Below are 12,640 nucleotides of genomic sequence, written 5' to 3'. Positions count from 1 at the left end.
AGAAAAAGAAAGCTCAGCCTGCCATCAACACTCACACATGTGAATTTACAGAAGACAGAAGATCTAGTAATCTGAGTGCATTCCACATCTCATGTGAGAGTTACACATTATTATTGTACACTTAACTGGATCACATAGCTTATTAACATTGGCATTTGCTTTCGTTGAGTAGCTTTATGTTTAAAGAAATTATCAACCTAGTCTACATTTTTGCAAACATGAGAGCAAATGAAGAATTAGCACTATTCCATCTCACCCTCCACCAAGTCTCATTTACTTTCTGTATAGAATATCTCTCACTTCCTTTTTCCTCAATCTCATATGCCTTCTATCCAATCTTATCCCTTTTCTTCTTTCTCTATAATAAGCTGCGCCCCCCGGTGGTTGGGAGCTTTATAAAAAAAAAAAAAAAAAAAGAAGAAGAAGAAGAAAGGAAGAAGAAGGAGGAGGAGGAGGAGGAGGAGGAGGAGGAGGAGGAGGAGGAGGAGGAGAGAAAAAAAGGAAAAAGAAAAAATAAAATAAAAGAGAAGAAAAACCTTTCGCAGACAAAACTTTTAACCCTCCACTGTTACACTTCTGGGATGAGTCCAACACGCTCTGGGAGCTCGACACAAGTAGTCACGATCATGAACCTAACCACACTTCCCCCCTGCAGTCAATTTCCTAGTGTTCTATTTAAAAGAGGGGAAGGATACAGATCAAATGAGAAACAGCTTGATTGTGGCTAGTTGCAAAACGACAGCAGTTTTTGAGGCTCCAAAGGAGAGACAGCAGGGATCACAGAAACGTGTGGCGCTGTCCATTCCTTGGTGCTGAATACCACACACCAGGCAATTTCCACACAACTCAAGCCCTCAGGATCAAAATAGGCTCAACTACGGTAGACTGAATTCATTTCCGGGGGAAGGATTGCAAGGGGGTCATTTAGACTTCTGCTTTTTCTCTTTCCAGGAAAAAACATTCTTCCACAAAATGACACTGTGCATTTTATGGAAAAATAATGGCACAGCTTCAGTTTAACACCAAAGTGAAGATCTTTACTGAAGGAAAAAGGAAAGTTCAGAGTTAATAAAACCTGCACTTTCTCTTCCTGAGTTAACAGAACAGTGTTTGGGTTCCTAGACCCCCTTGTTGATGGATAAATAAAATAATTTTCTGTTAAAAATCATGTCACTAATTTTCAGATAAGCACAGTAAAAAGGGGTGATGCTAGGCTTTGCAATATCTAGAATAGAATTCTAGATATTGTTTTACTGATTTGAGAAACAGAGGAAGAAGTAAACTTGTTTTTTAAGGTGGTTTCAATATTTTAAAATATATGTTTAAAAGTATGGCTTTAACAATGTCTTCCTGAATGCTGATTTTCTTAGGCAATTTAGATCAGAATCTGGGCAATAGAAGCTTTCCTCCTCTCTACCAGCCTCTGTCCAATTTCGGATTAAAGACTGCTGTTCTTCCCTGTAGGTGCTGATATACCCAAAGCTATTTTAAGAATTCACCTCTTGCCCTCCCTCCAACTCATGCAATAATTAAGTAAATATAAAGAAAACGGTCAGAAGGGCGGGAAAGTGTGCTTAACTCCCAGCCTTTGGTTCTTAGTAGTTACATTAAATGGGGGCACTTCTCTTAGTGAAGTGAAGGTGTTTCTCATAGCTACAGAATTTACAGTCAATCAGGGAGCCGACTTAACTGATCCCAGCAAACGGTTCCTTCCTTTTCTTAATCCTTCGATGCTTATTTTAGCTGCTTCTCCACCCCGCCGGGAATACCATCTAGATCTTAGTCCAGGTAGATCTGACGTCAAGAGATGGCTTTCGTCGATTTGACGTGTAAACACTCATTTCCATTCCGGCTAGGAAGGGCTGGGGCTCCACTCAGCCGGGAGACCAAAGAGCGCTCGCCACCGCCCAGCCTCTACTCGCGCGCCTCCTATCTCCTCGCTGAGCAGCCCTGAGCGAGAAGTGATCTAGAGTCCGAGGGTGAAAAGGGCGAGTCTTTCTGGGTTTTCTTCTTTCTTGCTTCTTTTCCACGTCTCCTTTCGACTTGTGTGAGAGCGAGTGTGTGAGCCATGAAGCAAAGAACCTGGACTCTGCAGTGTACTGCTGTCGCTCTCTTTTGCGCTTGGTATGCATTGAACAGTGTAAAAGCGAAGAGGCAGTTTGTGAATGAATGGGCAGCAGAGATCCCCGGGGGACCCGAGGCAGCTTCAGCCATAGCGGAGGAGCTGGGCTATGACCTTTTGGGTCAGGTAAGAGTTTGCACTTTCCAGAAACTTTCTGGGGTCCAAAGGGACTGGCGGGACTGAAGCGCTATCTCCCAAGTGGGAGCCCCAAGTCGCACTCTCCTAAGCCCAGGGACAAAAAGCAGGAGCTTCTGCAGCTCTCGCCCCCGGCGCGCTTGAAGAAAAAAAAAAAAAAAAAAAAAGGCTTGCATTATTTATTGTTTGGGCTGGAAGCAGCCAGGCAGAACGAAGCCGCTGCGGCTGGGTAGAGCTTATTCTTGCTGCCGTCCGCTTTGGCATTTAAATCCATTCCCGCGTGGTTTGGGAGACAAATCCCTCCATACTTGTTCACCGAACTTGAGATGCACGCAGGCTCTTACAGACCAAGCGCCCGGGGAGAGGCTTTCCGTTCTGTCTCCTGGGACGCAGCTGCTCTCTGCGTCAGGATCCGGCTGCTTCCTTTTTTTCAATATGGCAGCAGCAGATCCAAGTCCTGATGCATGGGGTCAAGCAGGCTTGGCGATGTCCGCCGGCAGCCTTTTGGGCACACCCGGGGAGTTGGGAGAGCGCCAGCGGTAGGGACTCGAGATCTAGAGACTGGGGGCCTGCGGAATGGTATGGGGAGCCGATGGGAGAAGAGATGGGTGAAAGACAGGGGACCAGTTCTCTGCGCCTCTTCTGGGAAGTGCGAGTCCTCACCGGGAACTTGTAAAGTCCGAGGTTCACAACTTTGCTGGGTCAGTCTCCCTGACGGGCCAAGCTGCCAAAATAACTGTGGGAAAAGGTTATCTTTCTTTCTTGTTCCTCAGCCAAATGCCTAATAGCTTCCCTGAGGATTTCAGTTTGTGATAAAAACTTGACTGTCCAAATGAAAGCTGGTTTAATAGATAGCTGGGGGGAAGGGTAGGATCGTTAAGGCATGGTGACAGTGACAGTTTAGGTGTGGGATTCCCGCGAAACCCCAGGGAGTGTATTTCTAAGCTTTCCTTTTCTTCGGCTCAGAATCAAGCCTTTCCCCCTTGCCTTGGAATTGTGCTTTCAAAGCGGGGGAGGAGGGAGTTGTAAAACATTTTGGCGCGTTTTTTCTGGAGGTGGTTGTAGAGAGGCCGCTGAAGTCACAGATGAGTAATCGGTGTAGGCGTTGGCGAACCCATAGATCAAATTCGCTGGGGAATACGGCTGTCTTTGCCAGAGGCTTCCTTCTCCAATTTCATGAGCTAAATTGTCTTTAAAATGCCCAGCAGAAAGTCAATAGGCAGATTGACTTTTCCATGTCCCAGTAGCAGACCAAGACTTTTTGCTTTTCCCCAGACTTTGCTCTGTGCCAGGCTCTGTGTTAGGAGATGAGGAATAATAGGAGGAAAAGAAACTTTCAAAGAATCAAGAATCTAGAGGAGACTGGTTTAGGAACAAATAATTAGAATTGCATGTAATTTGGTGTAATAGAGGTTGCACCTGGATTCTTAATGTTTGTTGATGGAGGGATTGAAGATGGAAGGGAATTGGGGAGGAGTGAAAAATGACAGCCCAGTGGAGAAACATTTGCACAGAATTTAGGAAGAAGAGTCAAAGGTTCACAGGAGAACATGTTGAGATTGGAGAAGGCACTTAAGGCAAAGAAACCAGATTGTGGGAAACCCAGGAGATACAAAGAAAGCAGCTTAGAAGAAACTGCAGGGAATTGTTGGAATCTAAAGAGAGTGCAAGCAGTAGGTGAAATTGTACTGGTAGCTACTGTGGGCATCGTGGAAATCTTGTGCATCCTATAGGAGAAGAGCTGGGGACCAAATCCTATATACTTTGGGCTGTTAAATAGCACTGGTAACTGTGTGGAAAGAGATTGGCTAAGAGAACAAAAAAAATCCATTTTTTTCTTCTCCCTGTTAGTCCCACACATATATCCTAACCTGGACCATTCATTATGGGAATTGCTTTCAAAATTATAAGTCCCCAAACCAAAAAATGATAAATCAGCATTCTTTGTAGGATCTTCAAAGAAGAGATGGAATGATCACAAGAAGTTTTAAGAAATACTGGGGGGGGGTCCCCTATATTTACATATTATTTGCATATGTTATATTTTCTCTAGCCATTTCTAGATAAAATAGTACTACTAACAAACATTTTTTAAAAATAATTCTTTGCAAAAGACAGTGCTTTCTTGATTCTGTTTATTTCTCCCTCTGTTTACAGCAATTTAGCATTACTATTCTGAGTTCCTGAAATCCTCAGGATAAAGCTAGAATTAAAGAGGTGACCAGAAGCAAACCAGTTCATAGCAGAAAAAGAGTTAAGCACTGGTGATCTTTTCTTATGGCTACTCTTCTCTCTCTCCAACTCCATGAATGGAAAGCCTTGAACTAGTGTAAAGTCAAATGGTCTCTACTAGTAGCTTACAACAATTATCACTACAGATTCAATGGCTATATTTTACAACAACAAGTCATTTTAGCTGGATGTAACACTGACCATATATAGTATTCGAAGGGTTTGTCAGCTTTCCACAAATTATTCTTCTCCAGGATAAATTTGACAAAATGGGTATTTTTAAAAGAAATGTCTATCCACACAATATTGTCTCACAGAAAATCAACTGTAGTTCTTCTAAAATCTGTGAAAAAGAATGATCACTAGTGCCCAAATATACCATGAGCTCAAGTGATAATATTGTGAGCTCCTCTCACTCAACACAATGACAAGAGAGGGAAGGCTTCTATCAGTGTTTTTCTCATAAAGAAATAAAAGTTGACTTCAAGAACAATACATGGGCTTAATAAAAATTGCCTGTCTCTAAGTTACTTGGGTTACAAGCTAACCCATATATACTTATTTTGGAAAGTGAATTTTTATTTTATTTATTTATTTTTTTACAGATTGGATCACTTGAAAATCACTACTTATTCAAACATAAAAACCATCCCCGAAGGTCTCGAAGGAGTGCCCTTCATATTACTAAGAGATTATCTGATGATGATCGTGTAAGTGTGCATTTGTCTTCAAACCGGTAACCTGACTTACCTGCTTTATGATTTCCAACAAAGAGCACTTAGAAAATATGAATATTTTTTATTGTGATCACAAATATTTATCTCTAGTGTTTCTTATTATTTCCATAGCATTATAATTGCACATTATAATAACTGGATTGGATAGGCTGAGTTAAAATTTATATTTTATAAATAATATGTTTAAATATACCAACTCACAATTCTAGTCTAAGAGTATGAAAGTGAATGGTGAAAATTAGGTGGCAGCTCTAATAAAAATGTTTGTCAATATAATCAATTAACAACCTGTTATTATATTCCTATTATGTACCAAGCACTTTAATATCCAATATGGGGATGCCAAAGAAATTTAATACATGATCATTGATTTTAATAACATTTCAGAATAACCAAAAACACATTCTGATATGTCTTGAGTTTCATTTTATGGAGAACTAGTGTTTATGAGGGAACTTTAAATCCATGCCTTCATGAGCCAAATATTCCCACAAGTATTGTATTGTTTCACTGAAAGCATTTGATTTCTTTTTATCCTAGTTTGTATATATATTCAATGATTAGGCAAGAGCAGGAAATGACTAGAATGATTGTAGGTAAATAGTGTGAGGACAATTTGAATGTATACCTAATGTACCTATTGATGTTTGAAGTCCGTTTTTGAGGTCAGCAAATCTTTCAATAGAAATGTTGACTATATCAGGAGTATTGAAATTTGCATACACAATGTTGCATTTTCTCAAGAATGTGCCATACTGGTAGAAATTTATCCTGGCTGGCCTGTTTTCTGTTATCATAATTTCTGTTGCCGAGGACACTCTAGAGAGTTATGGAAGCTTTGTGAGAGATAGAATACATCCTTTCAGCTTGGAAATAAAACATAAGTACAGGGGAGCCTGGGTGGCTCAGTCGGTTGAGCCTCTGACTTCGGCTCAGGTCATGATCTCACATTCGTGGGTTCGAGCCCCGCGTTGGGCTCTGTGCTGACAGCTAGCCTAGAGCCTGCTTCCGATTCTGTGTCTCCCTCTCTCTCTGCCCCTCCCTGCTCATGCTCTGTCTCTCTCTGTTTCAAAAATAAATAAAACATTAAAAAAAACACATAAGTACAGAAAGGTGATAGAACTGTTTAAAGTACATGGAATTATAAACCCTGTGAAATAATTTTCTATTTTATTTGTTCCAAAACTGATAGAATTTTAAAAGGAATAATAAAAAGACAAATTATGAGGGTAAGGAATGACTGGGCCTGGGTTATCAGCAACCACATCCAGGCAAAGAATGCTGGGTGAGTACCATGGACAGCGACACACAGCTCCTATACACCCAAGGCTAGCTTTTAGTCAGGTTAATGGCTAGATATATGAGACTGAATCAGAGACTCGACATTACTTGAAAAGTTTCTTGTCCAGTGAAGTCTTCCTTTTGCCATCCCAAAGCAAATTACCCATTGCATGGGCTCTTTAAAGTAGGACAACTTCCAAGACTCTGGCTAAGCTTAGTCCTTGGGCATAGCAAGAAAGAGATTTCTTTGTCTGCCTATATGCCTAAATGCATTAATGCACAAGGAAGTCAAACTAACTCCCTTTTCATATTCACAGAAGAAAATTGGACAGAATGGAGCTTACCTGTTATTATTACTGCAAGTGTCTCACTAAAGTGAACAGATGGCCCAAGTCTATTCTTTAGATATTGTTTAATAGTTGATTTGGAGGGGAAAATCTCAGGGATAATGAAGAAAAGCTAAGAGCTTAGTCTGCGATATAACTTCATAAAAAAGGGAGTGTATATAATATTTTGAAAAATTATCCTTAGAATAACTTTATTTTAGGTAAAATACAAGAACCCATAGAAGCTAATAGTGGAAAGTTGGACTAGATGATCTTTAATGCTCTTCCCAAGTCAAAAAGATTATTTATTAAGTACATGATACCTATTATATTCATAATAGAAAGACACTACTAATTTCTTCTATTCCATTTGGTCTGTTCTTATAGAGATTAATATAGGATTTGGAGTTAATGACATTAATCATAACACTGTTTCCAACAATTGGATGTTTATCTAATCAAATGGCAGAGTGCCTCTTCTTATATTCCATTTTTTAAAAAATTGCTTTTGATTTTCATTTTATTGCTCTTTTTTTTGATGGAGGATAATATTCTTTCAAATCAGCCCTCTGTAATGCAGCAATAGGCTATCTTTACAAGTCTGTTCATGAAATCTCCAATTGCAAGTGACTCTCTCCATCAAAGATTAGTACTTGTTCCCTAGCAGCCAGCTTCCAAAGACCAACTCAGATGACAGGCAGTATATTCCAAGCATTGAGGTATTTTAAGCCAAAACAATTAGGCTTGAACATACAGACTCTTTAAAAATAAATTATAGTGACTAATTTCTAGCTTTGACATCCCTCCCAATATTTATTATAGGTTTGCAGTAGATTTTTCTAATTAAAAATTCAGGACAGTATTGGTGGATAGTTTTGTTCATTACCTAAAACTTATTTTTTAGTTTTTGTTTTTGGATCTGACTCATGTCAGATTGTTCTCACATTAACAACATCCCACCAGACACTGGACTTTCATCATGTGTATAACAGAGAAAATGTTTTTGGGTAGGAAAGAGTCAAGTTGCCCAGCGAAATAGAAGCATGGTATTATCTCATAATGAATATAACCACAGGCAGTCCCTCCCCCTCAGGGTCTCAAGCATAACAGGATTATGCCATAAATGTGGGGAAGGCAATTTTTGTATTGTCAGATCTCTATGCATAATACATGAGACTAAATTAATGGCAAGTGTGCCTGGTCAGTAGTACTCATTCATCACCCTGGATCTGTTTCTCCTATTAAACACTCTTAAGCAGGAGGTAGAAGTACAGAGGAGCCAGAGTTTCAGATTTGCAAAGATAAAACACCTTTCTTATCATGCATAACATTTGCAATTTCTACCTTTTGCATGTAAAGAAAGAGAAATTAAGCTGTAAGAGCCCCATAACAGTAGTCTCTGGAATATCTTAGCTTGTTGACTCATTCCTTGAAAATGGACAAATTTTCAGCTACAAAACTCTGAGACCTCAATAAAAAAATGGGTATTATGGTCCATTTGGTGAAGAAAGTAGGCTGAACTTTTATTTCCACTGGAATCACAGCATAAATAATTTGAAGAAATCATCACTTCATGGATTCATTCTCCTCCCCTTAAAAGTACAGTTTACTGTAATAGAGGAAATGTTCATCCCCTACAGCCCAGTGGGCAATCTCATCTTCCCACTGAGCTTCCAGTTTTATCTGTAGTCAAATGCAAACATTTAGAGCTGCCTCACCTCTGATGGGGAGGGTACTGGAACTAGTTAGAGGGAAGGTGCTTACACAGAGATGGGTATCTGACTGCTGATTTTCTTGCTATGAATATTTCTTGTAACTCCTTGTAGGTGATATGGGCTGAACAACAATATGAAAAAGAGAGAAGTAAGCGTTCAGTTCTAAGAGACTCAGTAATAAATCTCTTCAATGATCCAATGTGGCATCAGCAGTGGTACTTGGTAAGTACTTCCAAAAAGACTGTGTAAGACCTGGGCTATTTATATTGTTAACTCAAAACAGATTTTTTTTTTTTAATGATGGAGAATTCAACAGAGGGCTATGTTACCTGGAAATTAGGGCTGATGGGAACTTCCATGATCTGGATCTCCTGTTGCACTAGGTGAAAATATCTGAAACAGATATTTAGCTGCTATAAAAACTATGGTCCAGGAGAGCTGCTATGAAGAGAAGAAAGGTTGCTACTTTCTTATCTGGAGTAAGTGCAGAATTGTGTCTTGCAAGTTAAGGGTTTCAAAAACAGTACTGGTGGCAAAAATTACATTTGGTCAGTTACTCTTGAGAACCTTTAAATCATCCAAAGGGTACAATGGACATAATTCATTATATAAGGCTTTGAGTGGAAATTCTTATATGCTAACAAGTGAGAATTTCTCAATTAAGCTAAAGGAAGAAACACAAGGAGAGGCAAGACATTTACATGCAGATGTCTAGACTTATAAAGTGTTTTGCTTTTAAGATTCCAAATCTTTATCAGTATATGAGTGATGAGTAGAGAAATTTTAAGTGTTCCTTCTTGCCTGCAGAATATTCTCAATTCTGTTTTAATATTAAGCCACTATGGAAGCCATACATATTGATAGAAGTGTTTTTTTGTTGAGAATGTTATAAAAGATAAATTTTCATGACAACAATAAGCTAAGGCTTACACATCCTTATTGCATAAAGGATGGGAAAAGGAATCAATTCTTCTTGACATTCTCTTGACTTAGGCAGTACTTGCTCATTGCAATTAAAGAAACACATTAACTAACATTTGTGTATTGATGATGCCAAATACTATTCGAAGTATTTGACATGAATTAATTTAATTATCACATTATATTGTAGCTCTGATGTTTGTACCCATTTTGCAGATGAAGAAACAGAGACATGGGCAGGTTGAGTAACTTGCCAAAATCATATGGTTACTAGTGGTGGGGCCATAATTCATGGCTCCAGAGGCATTACTCTTAACAACCACACTGTAGGATTGTTCTTGCAACTGACACAGAGGTCTTCTCTGGCTTTGGCCAAAAATCTATGTGTAGTTCCAGCTTCCTGTAATTCAGCTTCATATTGGCCTAGTAAGTTAAGAGATGTCCCCTACTTCTTTCTGAGAGGCATCAGCCAGGGGGCAATTCATTCAGACATTTTTAGCTGTTATTATTTATAAATTTCCTACTATCCTCTCTACCAGAAACCTAGCATTTTTCTAAAGCATCTCCCTAATATGCTTTCCCAAGCTCATATCTCTATTCCCTTGGTGTTTAGCTGTTCTCCCTTAAAGTTCCATGCTCTGTAACTATCAGAAAATTTATCTGAAAAAAGAAAACTCCACATCTCCTTTCATAGATACTTAATCTCTAAATCACTCATACTTAAAAATGGGCAATTAAATTGCAGGTCTTGGGGCGCCTGGGTGGCTCAGTCGGTTAAGCCTCCGACTTCGGCTCAGGTCAGATCTCACATTCGTGGGTTCGAGCCCCGCATCGGGCTCTGTGCTGACAGCTAGCTCAGAGCCTGGAGCCTGCTTCTGGTTCTGTGTCTCCTTCTCTCTCTCTGCCCCTCCCCCTCTCATGCTCTGTCTCTCTTTGTATCAAAATAAATAAAAAAACATTAAAAAATAAAAAATAAAAAAATTGCAGGTCTTGGTGAGAGAGCGACCTCCTGGGGATTCCAGTTTCTGCTTTTTCTTTCAGAAAAGTTATTAAAACATCCATGAATAACTGTGAACCAAATGATACAAAGTAGCTTCAGTGGTGTCAAGGGAGGCTCAGGATTTTGGGAGAGATGGAAATATGGGACATCACAGAAAAGTTTGGTAGATAAAAAGCTTGAGAATATCACTATAAGTGGATGAAACTTAAGGATCAACTTCTTAGAAGCCATGTTGCTCAGTGATAAGGGGCACAGTGTGATTCATCCTTTTGAGGGATTTTCCACTGGAACAACTGGGAAAAGAACAGCACTCTGATGATTCACTTTGCCCTGCCATCAACTTTATTTTTTATTTCACCTAATTGCATTCTTCCTAAAAGTAGAGTGACCTTAGGAAAAAGAAAGATGGATCTCCAGACTAGACCTTCAGTTTTCATTTCGCAGGAAGCAAACTATGATTTTACCAATTCTTTGTTTTTCTTTACCAGCAAGATACTAGGATGACTGCAGCCCTGCCCAAGCTGGATCTCCATGTGATACCTGTTTGGCAAAAAGGCATCACAGGCAAAGGAGTTGTTATCACAGTACTGGATGATGGTTTGGAGTGGAATCATACAGACATCTATGCCAATTATGTGAGTCTGGGCCCTCCCATGACAGTAACTTAAGGAGCTGCTACACAGACATATAGCTAAGGCTTTTCTTTCTTCAAGTGGAAGACTTCTCTGTTGTTGGCCCTAGGAATTATGGGCTAAGGTTTCCCTATTTCCCTCACCCTCATGCCAGTACATACGAATTTTTTTTTGTATCAGTGGGCACTTTAAGAATTCAGTGGACCCACTTTTAGCGATTAAATTATTAAAGGCCATTCAGACTCTATATCACTCAGTATCTGGGGCATTAAAGCAATCAACTCAAGAATAATGCCTTCGATCATTTTTCATTGTCTTCTTCCTCACATTCGTTATAGGTGAATATCTCTAATATTATGCAATTATATGAATGTGATTCCTTCAATGCAAATTCAAATATGTATACCACATAATTCAAAAATGGCAGTCTGAGAAAATAAAAGTTTATAATAAATAGAAATAAGTAAATGAAAACTATTTACTTAATTGTTGAGTTCTATGTGATATCTTAAGTCTTTAGTTCAGTATTTCATCTTTAAGATTGTACTACCTGTTTCTCTCATCCTTTCTATTCATTCCAAATTCCCTAGCCAAAGAGCAAAGGAAAATGTAAGAAAAAGAAGGGATGAAAAAGATTAGTAGAAAGTAGGAATTATTGAAAGATATGGAAAATGTAGAGAAGAGGCTATAGTAGTAGTAGATTTCCTATATGGGAGATGTTTAAGTGTAGAAATCTGGTTGGAAAAGGAAGTGGGACCTAGAATATTGCCTTAAATTTCAAGCACACTTTCTTTAATTAAATCACATGCTTAGTATAATTGGGAAGGCTGAAGAGACCCTGTGGACCTGAGCCCCACCCCACAGTCACCTATTTGTATCTGTAATCATAAGAAAGATGAGTGTCCAGGTGTTGATAACTAGCTATATAGCTTAGTTAAGTCATCCAACTTTTCTGGGTCTCAGTTTTCTCCTTTAAAAAATGAGGTAGTTGAAATAAGTTAACTCTGGTTCCTTCTGGTTCTAATATACTATGAACTTCAATGAGCTACAGGTTTGGTGACATTCACTGATAATTGGATGCCTGCTCACTTTCCTGTGTACATCATCTCTGCCTAGTTTATGGACATAATAAATGATAAGCAAGTGGGCCAGACTGCAGACCTATGAGCCATCAGCCAGGATGGAAGGGGTAGGGGGAAAAGACTTGGGAGGTGCTGACTTTTTAAAATGATGCTACAGGGTTATTTTTATTCTCTTTAGGATCCAGAGGCTAGTTATGATTTTAACGATAATGACCATGATCCATTTCCCCGTTATGATCCCACAAATGAGAACAAGTGAGTAAATGTGGATGGGGGGGATAAGTACTTTAAAATGCTTTTATCTAATTTGAGAAAATTACACAATAAATATGATCCATATTTCAGTTCTTGGAAAAGTTTTCATGCATACCAATCCATATCATAATATTTAGTTGCTTTTAAAACAGAAACCAATGCTTCTATTTTTATATTTCTTTTGGTGTGCAGGACCATATTT

The 12,640-nt window shown here is 39.0% G+C and overlaps 1 protein-coding gene across 1 annotated transcript in view; it reads left to right on the top strand.

The window, feature by feature from the left end:
* Nucleotides 1–2,020: 2,020 nt before the first annotated feature.
* PCSK1 (proprotein convertase subtilisin/kexin type 1) overlaps nucleotides 2,021–12,640 on the top strand; it is a 43,070-nt gene continuing 32,450 nt past the window's right edge. Inside the window, exons 1-5 of the mRNA XM_029942631.1 lie at nucleotides 2,021–2,248; nucleotides 5,095–5,199; nucleotides 8,660–8,770; nucleotides 10,958–11,104; nucleotides 12,362–12,438. Coding sequence (XP_029798491.1) covers nucleotides 2,069–2,248; nucleotides 5,095–5,199; nucleotides 8,660–8,770; nucleotides 10,958–11,104; nucleotides 12,362–12,438 — 620 coding nt within the window. The 5' untranslated portion in view covers nucleotides 2,021–2,068. The remainder of the gene's footprint in view (nucleotides 2,249–5,094; nucleotides 5,200–8,659; nucleotides 8,771–10,957; nucleotides 11,105–12,361; nucleotides 12,439–12,640) is intronic.

This window comes from Suricata suricatta, chromosome 6, assembly GCF_006229205.1.
Source record: "Suricata suricatta isolate VVHF042 chromosome 6, meerkat_22Aug2017_6uvM2_HiC, whole genome shotgun sequence".
NCBI classification, from domain to species: domain Eukaryota; kingdom Metazoa; phylum Chordata; class Mammalia; order Carnivora; family Herpestidae; genus Suricata; species Suricata suricatta.
The sequence above is the reverse complement of the archived record's forward strand: the minus strand, read 5'-3'. Positions and strand labels throughout refer to the sequence as shown.